Source organism: Lacerta agilis, chromosome Z (assembly GCF_009819535.1).
Source record: "Lacerta agilis isolate rLacAgi1 chromosome Z, rLacAgi1.pri, whole genome shotgun sequence".
NCBI lineage: Eukaryota > Metazoa > Chordata > Lepidosauria > Squamata > Lacertidae > Lacerta > Lacerta agilis.
The window spans coordinates 39674516-39687081 of record NC_046331.1 but is presented as its reverse complement, the minus strand read 5'-3'; the positions used below and the strand labels follow the sequence as shown (position 1 = coordinate 39687081).

General features: G+C 43.4%; 1 protein-coding gene across 4 annotated transcripts in view; it reads left to right on the top strand.

Moving 5' to 3' along the window:
- AFF2 (AF4/FMR2 family member 2) overlaps positions 1 to 12566 on the top strand; it is a 384550-nt gene that overhangs the window by 231979 nt on the left and 140005 nt on the right. For all 4 annotated transcript variants that reach the window (XM_033137049.1, XM_033137048.1, XM_033137051.1 and 1 more), the window contains exon 5: positions 11885 to 11977. In XM_033137049.1, the coding sequence (XP_032992940.1) occupies positions 11885 to 11977 (93 nt within the window). The remainder of the gene's footprint in view (positions 1 to 11884; positions 11978 to 12566) is intronic.

Genomic DNA, 12566 nt, shown 5'->3' with positions numbered 1-12566 from the left:
TAGGAACACCTTGGGAAGGATGTGATGTCAAATATCAGTAACTTAGCAACCTAGCCCTTTTGCTGTCTGAAGAATGAGTAAGAATGGGCACTTTCCAACAGAAGAGTAGATAAATCAACCCATATGCCAGGAGCAGCCAGGGCTACAGACGAGAGACTTCAGGTCTTTGCACTACTGCCTTGCATGGTGCAAGTCGGAGAGAATGAGAGCCCTGTATTGTGATGTCCAGTTGGTCCATGGCATTTGGAAGGACTATATGGGCATCATGGTCAGGGCAGGGGATGGTGGTTTCCTGGATCTTCAATGCCCCAGTGCTGGGGAGAACTCTTCGGCAAATATTTTTAGAGCTAGAATAGAGATGGTGTCAGTTCCTGGCACTCTAGGGCAGCTGCCAAGGACTCAGGGCCCTGAAAGGGTCAACTGACAATGCCTGTCTTGGGCTATCATTACACAGCACTTTGATAAGCACCATAACAGCAAGGCCTAGCAGTTAAATCACCACCACCATGCCCCAGAGCAAGATGGACACTCTTGGGCAGGTTGATACATTTAAATAGCAGCAGCAAGTCTTGGGTGCTCTTGGGAGGGTTGCTGCTGCTGCTGCTGCTGCTGCTGCCACTGCCATATGCCATCAGGGAAGCCCACAAAAGGGCACTTCAAGAGCTGAAGGAGCCTCTAAGGAAGCTCCTGCCATGTTGGGAGGCAAAGGTCCAGAAGCAAAGGAAAGTGAAGCAGCATAGTGACACTGTGACTCTGTATGCATAATCTGTACTTATGTAGAGCCCTTTCTTACTCCAGGTAAACATGCAGACAGCAGAGGAAGCGGATGTAGCATGTAGAATTGTTAAGCCTGTCCATGCTGCAGCTCCCTCACATGTTCTTTCAACACATGGGTGGGTCATCATCACGGTGGGGGGACCACAGTTATGAAATGTATTCAAATGTATTCATAAGCTGTCTTGGAAACCTCAATGACAGAAAGGCAAGTTAAAAATCTGTTGGATGGATGGATGGGAGACCATTTCATTGTTCTGACCTATCCCCCTAGAGTTCCCTGTTTTGGCAAAGGTTTAGTGAATTTCTGCTGCTGGCTTTGTGTTGTTCTGAAATATTAATGTGTTTGTTAGGACCGCTCACCTTTCGCGGTGGGTGGCATTGTGGCCGGGCATCTGGGCCACTGTAGTGACCCAGCTCAGGGGTGGGGATCGATGCCCCCTCCGCATCTGTCCCAGCCACGTGACCCCTGCCCGGCCAATCTTTGCCAGCAGGGGGAGTGGCCGTGGATAATTTAAACCGTGGCGCAGCTGGGGGTTTCCCTCTCTTGCCTCCTCGCCAGATCTCCCTACCCACACGCCCTCTTTTTAAAGCTTTGTTATGACATAACCTTGCTATGGACAAATGTCAGCCGTCTCGTTGTTGGGGCTGGGTAGGAATTTTTCCACTTGGCGAATTGGCACCTGCCATTTGGTTTTTGCCTACCTAGTAGCAATCGTCACCACTTTGTAAGGCTAGGCACAGGGTAAGCCTTTTTTAAATGGAGGGGAGGTTGTAGCCTCTGCCTGCCCCTCCTCATTAAGGGTATCCTGTTAAAGGGATCCAGGAGTATGGATCCTGGCCAAAACCTGGACGTGGGCTAGGGCCATGCCATGACCCCAACGGGGACCCCTCAGGGTGCTCTTATTTGATGTAAGTCATAGGGCTCCCTCTGTTGGTGGTTTTCCCTTAGTGTGACTCCCTGCAGACAGGCAGGAGTCAGGATATAGCCTGGCTTTACCCAATGCCTAAACTAAACTGCTCACATCTGCAGCTAATAAAGTTATGGCCTGTTTTAGCTCATAATACCCAACACTTGTATTGGTGTGTTTATTATTCAGTGGGGTACTGTGGGGTGCAAGGCCTTGGCATGCAATTAGATTCTTGCCCCAAAGTTCAGGGATGATGGAAGATGTAGTCTAGCAACATGTGGAAGGTCACATATTCTCCTTCCCTGTGCTGTTGGCTTGAGACTTGAGACTTCTGCTTGGCTGTCTTGGAAAATATGTTTTATTGTTTGTGCAGAAAGGAGACAGAATTAATGGAAGGCATGACCCGTCAATGACATATGTAGGTCAGGGATGGAGAATCTGTAGCCCTCTGGATGTTGGGGGACTCCAACTCCCATCAGCCTCACTGAGCATTGCCAGTAGTTATCAGGTATGGTGAAAGTTGTAGACCAACAATGTGTGGGGCACCAGGTCCACCAATTCCCCATCCAAGATGTAGATGTTCTTGGAGGGGAAACTAGGGTTATATCCATCACTATTCCTACTCAGAACAAACCCACTGAAATTAATAAACATGGCTAACATAGGCCCATTAATTTCAGTGGGTTTACTCTGAATAGGACTCAGCTGAGTACAACCCCTTGTCTTAAGAAGCAATTTTTCCTAACATCTCATTCTCTATGGATTTATTTAAGTAATCTTCTCTTGTGGGCTGGGTGAGGCAAGGACTGGAGTAGAAACTGATCTGTCTAGCTTGGCAATTATTGTGCTGCCAGAGGATTCCCTGACACAGGAAAATTGCTCTTTGGCCGCATCTCCCTTGTTTTACATATGCTGTGTGTTCCCAGCTGTGCAATAATTAGACGTTGAGGGGGATGGAATCTGTCCCAGAAAATTTATATTCTGTGTCAAACACTAATCATTTGTACAGGTGTGGAGTTGATGATGATGCAGGGCTTAAGACAATCCAGCTTCAGGGTCACATAAGTAGATCTCAGCAAGGCATCATAAATCTGGCCCAGTTTCATTTGCTCGGCAATATTTTCGATATCCCCAATATGTTAGACAAATCAGCAGTGGAAATTGAGATGTAAAGGCTAGTAAAAGTCCACATCAAGACTGGCTCAGCTTATTTGAATGTAAGAGAGAAGAGAGAGAGAGACAGAGAATTTTGAATGCAATCCTGTGGCCCCTAAAATGTATCTTAGAGGCACCTCACTTGCTTTTTGAGCCTTTGAACTGGAAATGCTGGGGATTGAACCTGTGACCTTTCTAGCAACACCCCTACATATTCTACAGCATGTACTTCCAGACTGAAGTTGCTAGAGAGAGGTTTGTTTTCCCCCATTTTAAGCATTTGATTTTTGGTCAACAGTCCCTCAGTCAAAAGAAATATAAATTAACTAGAAACCTCTGTTTTCTGTTCCTTATCAGCTTTGGGCCAAGAGTTCCTATATATAAAGTCTAAGCCCAGAAGCAAAGATATTTTACAAAGAGCAATACATTTAAAGATGGATGTCAGCTGGCGAACAACGTGTGGTCTGCACGTCGTACAGAGCAGATGTTTTTTAAAACTAACTGAAACTGTGTGGTGGTGCCTATCAGCAATGGGGAATGCTCTTATCCCCAACAAAAATTAGGGATTGGTCAGGAAAGTATTGTTTTCTATTACTGAGTTTTTCGGGGGCACAATTGTGGTTCAAGATTCCTTGCCAGTTTTTCTTTTAATAGGAATACTTCTTCATCACTGTAGATAGCGTTATATCCTTGCATTGCTTATTGACAGAACATACTCTGCAAGCTGGTTGGCAAAACTCAAAGGCCCACTAGCCATTAGTTTAAAATAGCATGAGGCCAGACCTAGAGTCAATAACACCTTTGATGTTATGTTTCCCCTGAAGGCATGAGTGTGGGGAATCAACTGGAGAGGAGAATATATGCCTACCCGTTTTGTTGTTGTTGTTGTTGTTGTTGTTGTTGTTGTTGTTGTTGTTGTTGTCAGAAAGAGCCAACATGAACCTGAGAAACACATTTACTTTGTTTTGGGTTTAAATGCATATATCACTTTTCCCTTTTCCAGTTGCTCAAAGTGGTTTGCAACAGTAACTTGGGAACAAATGCAAATCAAGTAGCCCAAAGAAATCCTATCTCACCACAAGATAATCTTAGTTATAAGAATATCTGATAAACTGTTGTAGAAGGTTTCAACCATGTCTCTGAGCTGCCACACTGAGATCCCTACACTAAGCGTTTACTGTTCTTCTTGTTCCAAAGACAACAAAGTGTGTTGACTACAACTCAGTCAGCAAGTGTGCTCAGCTGGAAAATGGTAACCCTTGAGGTATCGGGAACTAGACGGGCCCAGAATGTGGCAAATACAGGGCAGATTTCAATATGGCAGCTAGAATTTTCAAGCAATGAACAATGACTGGAACCACATGTCTGGCATGAATTCTGCTTTTTGTGAAGTTTGGCAGGAGAGCTACAGGGACTTAGGCATTTTTTCAAGCCCAAGGGCCACATTCCCTTCCAAGCTATATCCTAAGGGCCACATGCCAGTAGTGGGTGGTGCCAGAGGCAAAAGTAGGTGGAACAACTACACATTTGTACAATAGGCTAGCTACTACACAAATTACTGGATCCTGCTGTCTGCTAACCTGTGTTGACCACATTGACAGATGAGTGAGGCTTAAAAACTGCTAGTCATCTGATGTCACCATGATGTCAGCTGAAGCATTTTCCTTTGCCTGTGTGGTTTGAAATCAAACCATATGGCCAAAGGAACCGTTTCCTGTGAGTTTTGCTGTAAGCACTGGTCAGCTGATCGGTGCTTACCTCACTTCTTTATCTGTCCCATAGAATGTCAGGGTAAGGCAGGTGGGTGGGACTTGGAGAAAACAGCCTCATAGGCCAAATTAGGAGGCCCTTCTAGGCATGATCTAGGTGTGCACTTAAAGGCAGTGTGCCCTAAGAAACAGGAAATGAGATACTGTAGGAAGCCCTGAGGGGAGAATGGTGTTAAGATCCCTTGAAGCGCAAGTGCACTGCTCAGATGTAAACCTGGAGCTGCCTTCCACTTTTTCTCTTTCCCCGGCTTTCAAGTAATGACAGAAAGTGAGCAGCACTCTTGAGTTGCTCACTGGAGGCCTCTCTCCAAGAAAGTAGTGATCATTCTTCCTTATTTTGTTGCCTGAGCAATTCTGCCTTTGTCGCTTTCAAAAAGAAGTTGTCATGATCCCTTCATTACCATTTTTCTTAATGTGATAAGTGAACACTACAAGGAAGCGATTGCGTCTGAAAAGCGAGAATAGTCCTCAGAAGCAGCCCTACTGACTGTTTCTCTTTGAAAAGACTTGGGCTGGGGGATTTTGCTAAATGCGTCGTTCTGTCTCCTTTTGCCAATGTGGAGTTGTCATTTCAGGGCATCTCTCTCTCTCTCTTAGAACATGAACATGAGTTGCCTTTGTAAGAAAGAGAAAGACATTGCTACATTACCAAGTCTAGCCTTTGTATCTCTCCAGCAAAGCGAGATCAACAGCTCCATTTTGTAATTGCTGGAACTTGATAATAAATTGCATGTTGCACTGGGGGTATGAGGGGAAAAAACCAGTGTTCTTTGGCAGGTTTACTCCAGTTCCGCTTTGTATGATAACTGGTAATTGTCACTGCTTGACACTTGCAGGAGTTATGAATAACATTCACTGCTTAGGGCTAACTAGTGTAGTAATCATGGTTCTTCTGGGTGGTCTTTACATGGGCGTCTATCCAGCTTTTTTCTGTGTGACCCCCTGATAAACTGTTGCTAATGAACAGCCTGCTAGTGTTTGATGACCAGCTGGAGGCAACAAAGGCAATGCATGCTGTAGTAATAATTAAGATCTGTTCTTTAAAAGAAAGGAAGGAATTAGGGGGGGGGAGTCAGGGTTCTCAAAGCTTTCCTGAATTTCTCTGCAACCGTATTTTGTGCCCTCTTGGCTTGCCCTGGCTGAAAAAACATGATACTTAAGAGAAGACAGTGAAGGGTTTGTACCTGTGTGACATTAGTTTAAGAACATAGGACAAGTCCCACTTGATCAGGGCAATGGCCCATGTAGCCCAGCGTCTTGTTTTCACAGATGTCTAAGGGAAGCACACAAGCAGGACCTAAATACAATAACATTCTCCTCACTTTTGATTCCCAACAACTGGTATTCGGAGGAATGATGCATCTGAATGTGGAGGCATAGCATAGCCACCATGACTAGTAGCCACTGATAGCCTTAACCTCCATGAATCTGGGGAAGCCTCTATTAAAGCCATCCAAGTTGGTGGCCATCACTCTCTCCTGTGGGAATGAGATCCATAGCTTAACAATGAAGTAGTGCTTTACTTTGTCTGTCCTGTTCCAACATTTCATTTAACATCTATGAGTTCTGGTGTTATGAGAGAGGGAGAAAACTTTTCTCTATCTGTTTCCTCCACTCTGTGCATACTTTTAAACACAATTATCACGTCTCTTATTGCTTGTCTTTTCTCTAAATTAAGAACCCCCCAAATACTGTGACCTTTTCTCTTAGGTGAGTTTCTCCATCCCCTAGATATTTCTAAAGGTTGTAGCTTTTAGAGAGTAAGGACAAGGAGAACCTTGAGGATTCCCGCATCATTTGTATTTCACAACACCATTGAGCAATTGTGAGCTTGCTCTTGAACGCCCTGAGCTGTCTTCTTTTGCCTGAGTATTCCTAGGCTAGAATCCCATAATCATTATCACCTACAATGCAGTGTGTGTTGCCATTGCCGGGAGGTAATATTAATGTGGGATGCAATCAGACCATTTTCACCATCATTATTATCATTTCAATTTATTAACCACCTTTCACCTTAAGGTCCCAAGGTGGGTTGCAACAATTACTGTAAAGCACGATTATTTTTAAATATATATATATTTAAAACCTGTTTTTAGATAGGTCCTGAAAGCATACATCTCAGGTGTTAAGAGCTAGGGTAAAGAAGTGCCTCTTCAGCATTTGCCAAAAGCTGTGTAAATAAATGTGCCAAATGTACCTCTGTGTGAAGGGAGTTCCACAACTTAGGGGCTGCCACAGAGAAGGTCCTTTCCTTGTCTACCACACCCTGAGCATCGGAGGTTGGTGGATCAACAAATGGAGCACTCTCTGCTAATCTTAGCCCCCAATTCGGTCTTGTAGGGAAGGAGGCACTCTTTCAGCTATGTGGGGCCTGAGTCATTTAGGGCTTAAACATAACATGAGCACCTTGAATTGGGCCCAGAAATGAACTGGAAACCTGTGCAGCTGTTTTAAAACATGGGTTACATGAGATCTGGAGGGAACCTCAGCCAGTAATCTAACCACTGCATTTTGAACCACTTGAAGTTTCTGAGTCATTTTCTGAGGTACAGTTGCTCCAGACATTCAACCTTCAGGGAGGAAAAGCCAATAAAGAAGGAATGACTTGAACTGATGCTCACAAAATTAGATTTATTTACAAATATTTATTTGTTACATTTATATCCCTCCTTTCTTAGGAACATAAGGAACATGGGGAAGGGCCATGGCACAGTGGTACAGCATCTGATATGCATACAGAATGTCCCAGGTTCAGTCCTCAGCATCTTCAGGTAGGGCTGAGAGAGAACCCCATCTGAAGTCTTGGGGTCATACTCATTGGGGCTCTCTGGTCTCTCTCTGGTCAAAATATGCTGTAGAAATGCATACAAAAATACACAATTTAGGGGGAAATGCATTGAAAAGCTTACAAAAAATGCATTTTATGGAAATAATGCATGTAAATACATACTTTGAGTGGGAAAGCACACAAATTAAACGTGAATTTATTACGCATATGTTTTTGTGTGTGTGTGTGTGCAGAAAACAGATCAAAGGAGTCCCATAAAAAGCACATATAAAAGTGACACAGAACAGAAATAACCTGAGCCATTCCCCCCGTTCTCCAGGAAGAACTCCCTCAGCAGAGAATCTGTGGATATAGAGCCCTTCGTTATGCTAGATTCAGTAGGATAAACATTTCATGGAGTGCATTTCATTTCAGAAGCACTAATTTCCAAAGCACCAAAAAGAAACTTCTCTGGTTTCTCTAAAGGACAAAACTAAACTGTCACAGTGCCTGTTTGTGGAATTATTCCTGAAACCATTTAGTTCTACTTTATGCACTAAGCCTCCAAACCACTGGAGTCCATCACTAATCTGCATCTTTGCAAAAGGCCCAAGATGAGTCCAGCCAAAATCCTCAAGGATTTAAACACAGCAATCGCAGCCAGTGGCACATTAGCACTCAATTTAGCACATAGGAGGATTCAGAGCCTGAATTCTCCATTTCCTTGGTTTAATTCTAACTTGCTTCGTATAAGCCATGAATGCATTACATTAAAATGGGATACTAAATTATAAACTCAAGACCATTAGGTGGATGCACAGGGCTGTGTTGTGATGAAGAGAGCCTTTGCAATGGATTCTTCCATTTATTTTCCCTGTACAGAAGATCCTGCCAAATTTCTCTAACTTGCTTGCCACATAAATAGCAAACTGGCATACAACAGCTCTTTCTCCATACACTACAACATTTCCTTGTAAGGGAGTAGCTCCACCATCCTCTTGTTCATTTTGGTTGCCTCCTCCTCCTCCTCCTCATTTTTGGTTGCCTTCTTCTGAACCTTTTCCAACCCTACAATATCCTTTTTGAGGTGAGGCAACCAGAACTGCACACAATAATTTTAAATGCAGTTGTACCATAATTTGTATAATGGCATTATGATATCAGCAGTTTTACAATGGCAATTGTTTTTCATTTTTCATTTGCAAATGTCTGCGGTCTTTTGAAAGGGCCAAGTATGCTTTGCGTTCTGAATGATCGCAGAATGGCATGAAAAGCAACACATGGCTGTCAATTCCACAAGGTCTCAATAAGGATCTCCAGACAGGAGCAGAAAATGCAGAGTCAATGTTGGGAAGTGGACGCCTGCTGCTGGTGTCCCAAACATTTGCGTCAAGCTTGCTCCCATTTGTGCATCAATCTGTTTTGCAACTGTCAGCTAAGTTTTGTGTATGGAATTGGAATTGATTACACCGTGAAATGGAAACAGTCTGAACATACATGCATACATACATGCAAATAAATGCCTTTGGATATTTCCAGCCTTGTCTGACAATTGCAAATTGTAATTACATTCTCTTCTTGGAGCAAAGCCCAAGTGTTGGCTATTTTTAAGGGAAGCCTATGTTGTAGGGTATTTTTGTTTGTTTCTTAATTTGTCTGTACTTCTTGAGATGGATGGAACAAATTATCACAGACCCCTTAAAAAACCACCCATGCAGAACAAGAAGCGGCAGGAGAGTTTTCTTTTGTTTTGTGGAAAGAACCCTGCCAGGGTTTTAAAATTTACAGAGATAAAATTATATGTTACTTAGTATTAGCAGTTCTTAAAAAGAAATTAGCTTTCCTCCTCCTGTCCTTTGATGCAACTTTATATATGTGCTGCTGCTCCATTGGTAAGCTGGAATTTTATGGGTTGCATCTCATGTTAGTCTAACTCAGAGTAGAGCCATTGAAAATAATGGGCATGGCTAATTGGTCTACTCTTGAGTATGATTTATGTTTGATACAACCCTATGACTTTTATCCAGTGCAGCGCTAAGCAATTTGTTCCATTGGATTTACCCTTGCATAATGGAACTCCACACCCAAGAGATCAGAGGTTTAAAGAGCAGCATGGGATGCTTTGCAAAAAGGCTTTCAAACAGCCCCATGCTGCACTCTGAAGCCCTGAGCCTTTAAAGTGTGCCATCCCCTGATGTCACTGTGATGTCAGGTGATTGGCATTTGGGGACCCCACTGTCAAATCTGGCCCTCCAGAGGTGAGGAGGTAAACATTGAGGCCACCAGCTAGGAAAGGCTCCTCCACTCCTAACTTAGAAGGTTCAAATTGCATAATATACAAATAACACAGCACAGATTTAAGGCAGCTCAGATTCAGCAAAGCACAATATTGGCAATTATGTCTTCAATTCTGATTTAACTGCTTCCCCCGAGACTCCGAGGAAAAAGTCCACAGCCCTGATAGCTTTAGGTCAAACTCTTAACACCTGAGAAACTTGCAAGTGAGATATGAAGTCAAAGGCAATAGCCCTACCCATATTTTTATTCCCAAAAACTGCTTTTGTTCAATGGAAGTTCTATTTAGATACTATTGCCTACAGTAGCAGCTGGTGGGGCAGCAGGGCTGATGCTGGGCTTCTCTCTCAGTTTCCCAATGCCATGCATCACTTCTGCTTACCAGGAGGGAGGGAAGAAGGTAGAAGGGAGCTCAGCATGGTGCAAGCACACCATTGGAGCCAATCCAATGCTCCCAATGCTGCACGCACACCATGCCAAGCTCCACTGCTACCTTGCCCCTCTCCCTTTCCATAAGTGGTAATGATGCATGGTGCTGGGAAGCCGCGCCTTGACCAAACCACCCTGCCAGCAACTACTGATTGCCTCTCAGCTCACGATAGATCTATCCACTATCAATCTAGCCAGCCTCCTTTTAAGACAACCAATCATTTGAAAAGAGAGCAATTGCTGCTAGTCTAAATTCATTGGGTTCATTTACTGAAAGTTCCTTGGCCTTTCTTACTTGTAGACGGGAGTTCCTCCTGCAGCAACTGCTTCACAAACCTGCCTTGCAGAATTACATGAGCCTCCTGCTAATTCTCTCCAGCCCCTCTGAGCACTGTAGGAACCATTAACCCTACAGCCTTGCAGACAAATTATGCTGCTGTTGCTTCTTTTTCCCTAGCTATTCATTAAGCATCTTCTGTATGTTATCCTTCTCAGTTCCTTACCTCAGGGCATGTACAGCTAGTTTAAAAGGGTCGCTGGAAGGGGGAGGAAAAAGAAAAAGGAGGAGGAGACTTGGCTGGAGAAGTGTGCATGCCTAGCCCTTACAATAAAACACGCCGTATCAATTTAAACAATGTTTAAATAAATTTTCCAGGAAGGAGTACACTTTGATAAGCAGATACATCCTTAGGGCCAAAGCAACTCTGAAGCCAACAAAACCATACTCACTTAACTGTCATTTAATCCCTTTTCTTTCAGTACATAAACTCTGCACCCTTTCCAATAGCTAACATGACTCTGTAAGTCCAAACCACATGGAAGTAAACCCCGGTTTGATTTTCTGAACTTCCATTACACCCCACTTTAAAACATTTCTGTTACTCCTGTGATGCTCAGAGATTTTTTTTAATCCTTCCAGTCTTAGACATTGGATTCTTCCCACAAATAAGTGAACAAAGAAACCTTGATTATTCCCTATCAGTGTTTCAGAAGTGTGTATCAGGTCCAGCTGTATTGCTAACTTAGAACAAGGATGAACTTCTGTGTTGGAAATAAGTATTTCACTGGAGAAAATGATGAATATTACTCTTCTTATCCAGTATGGTTGTTCTGAAATCGTTACACTGAGGGGTGAAAATCTTGACACCCCTATTCCCCACACAGAGCTACAATCCACTGAGTGATTTAACAGACAATCCCTCTTCACAAGAAACTCTGGGAATAGTAGCACCTTAGAGACCAACTAAGTTTGTTCTTGGTATGAGCTTTCATGTACATGCACACTTATCTGAAGAAGTGTGCATGCACATGAAAGCTCATACCAAGAACAAACTTAGTTGGTCTCTAAGGTGCTACTGGAAGGAATTTTTTGTTTTTGTTTTTGTTTTGACTATGGCAGACCAACACTGCTACCTACCTGTATCTGGGAATAGTACTGTAGCTCTAGGAGGGAAACAGGGGCCTCCTAACAACACTTGGAATCCTTAATAAACTTCTTTTTGGGAAGCCATGACAATTTGAAGTGGTATCATAGTACTTTAAATATATTTTAAATGGTCGATGTCTTTCTGAATGCTCATTAAATCATAAGCAAAATAGAAGGCTGTAGCCAACAAAGTTCTACTCACATAGACTCTTTGGAATTAATGAACTTAAGGTAGCCATGGCAATGAATTTCAGTGGTTCTGCTCTGAGTAGAACTTGCATTGGCTACAACCCAGAGAATATGGATGGGGGTATAATGTGGACTACATTCTTCTGATTTTTGTTTGTTCTCTTGCTAGGAGATGACCCATTCCTGGCCTCCACCACTTACTGCTATACACACACCTGGAAAGGCTGAACAGAATAAGTTTCCCATTTCAGGCAAGGCACAGGTAGGTTAAGAGTGAACTTTGAAATGCAGACTGGGCATGAAGACCATAGGTTGGTTCAGCTGAATTAATTTATGGTATTGGCTACACTGGCGTCAGTTCAGCCCTGAACGTATTTGATTTAATCATGCATATCAACAATGTTGTCGTGAGCCCCATAGGGACATCTTGGAAGGGCTGACCAGCTACAGAAGAGTGGTGGGGGCAAGTTTGAAGAATTAGAGGCCAGTTGTCCTGGTGAAGTGTGTGACAGGTGATGTCCGGTCCCAGGAGGTGTTGCAGTTGTCTGGGAAGGAGTCACGGGCATTGAATCATATCCCAGCGACAGGCCCAACAGATTGCCAGAAGTGGTACTTTATCAAATCCTGGAATAGCTCTGTCAACAGAGCATGAGACTATTAATCTCAGGCTCATGGATTCAATCCCATGTTGGGTAAAAGCTTCCTAGATTGTAGGGTGTGGGACTAGATGACCCTTCTGGTCCCAACTCTACAGTTTTATGATTCTTTGATTCTATACCTGCCCAGAAGCTGCTTAAAACTCCCTTCTTGCTTCCTTGACCAAAGATGGCTCAAACTTCAAGTTGGCACTG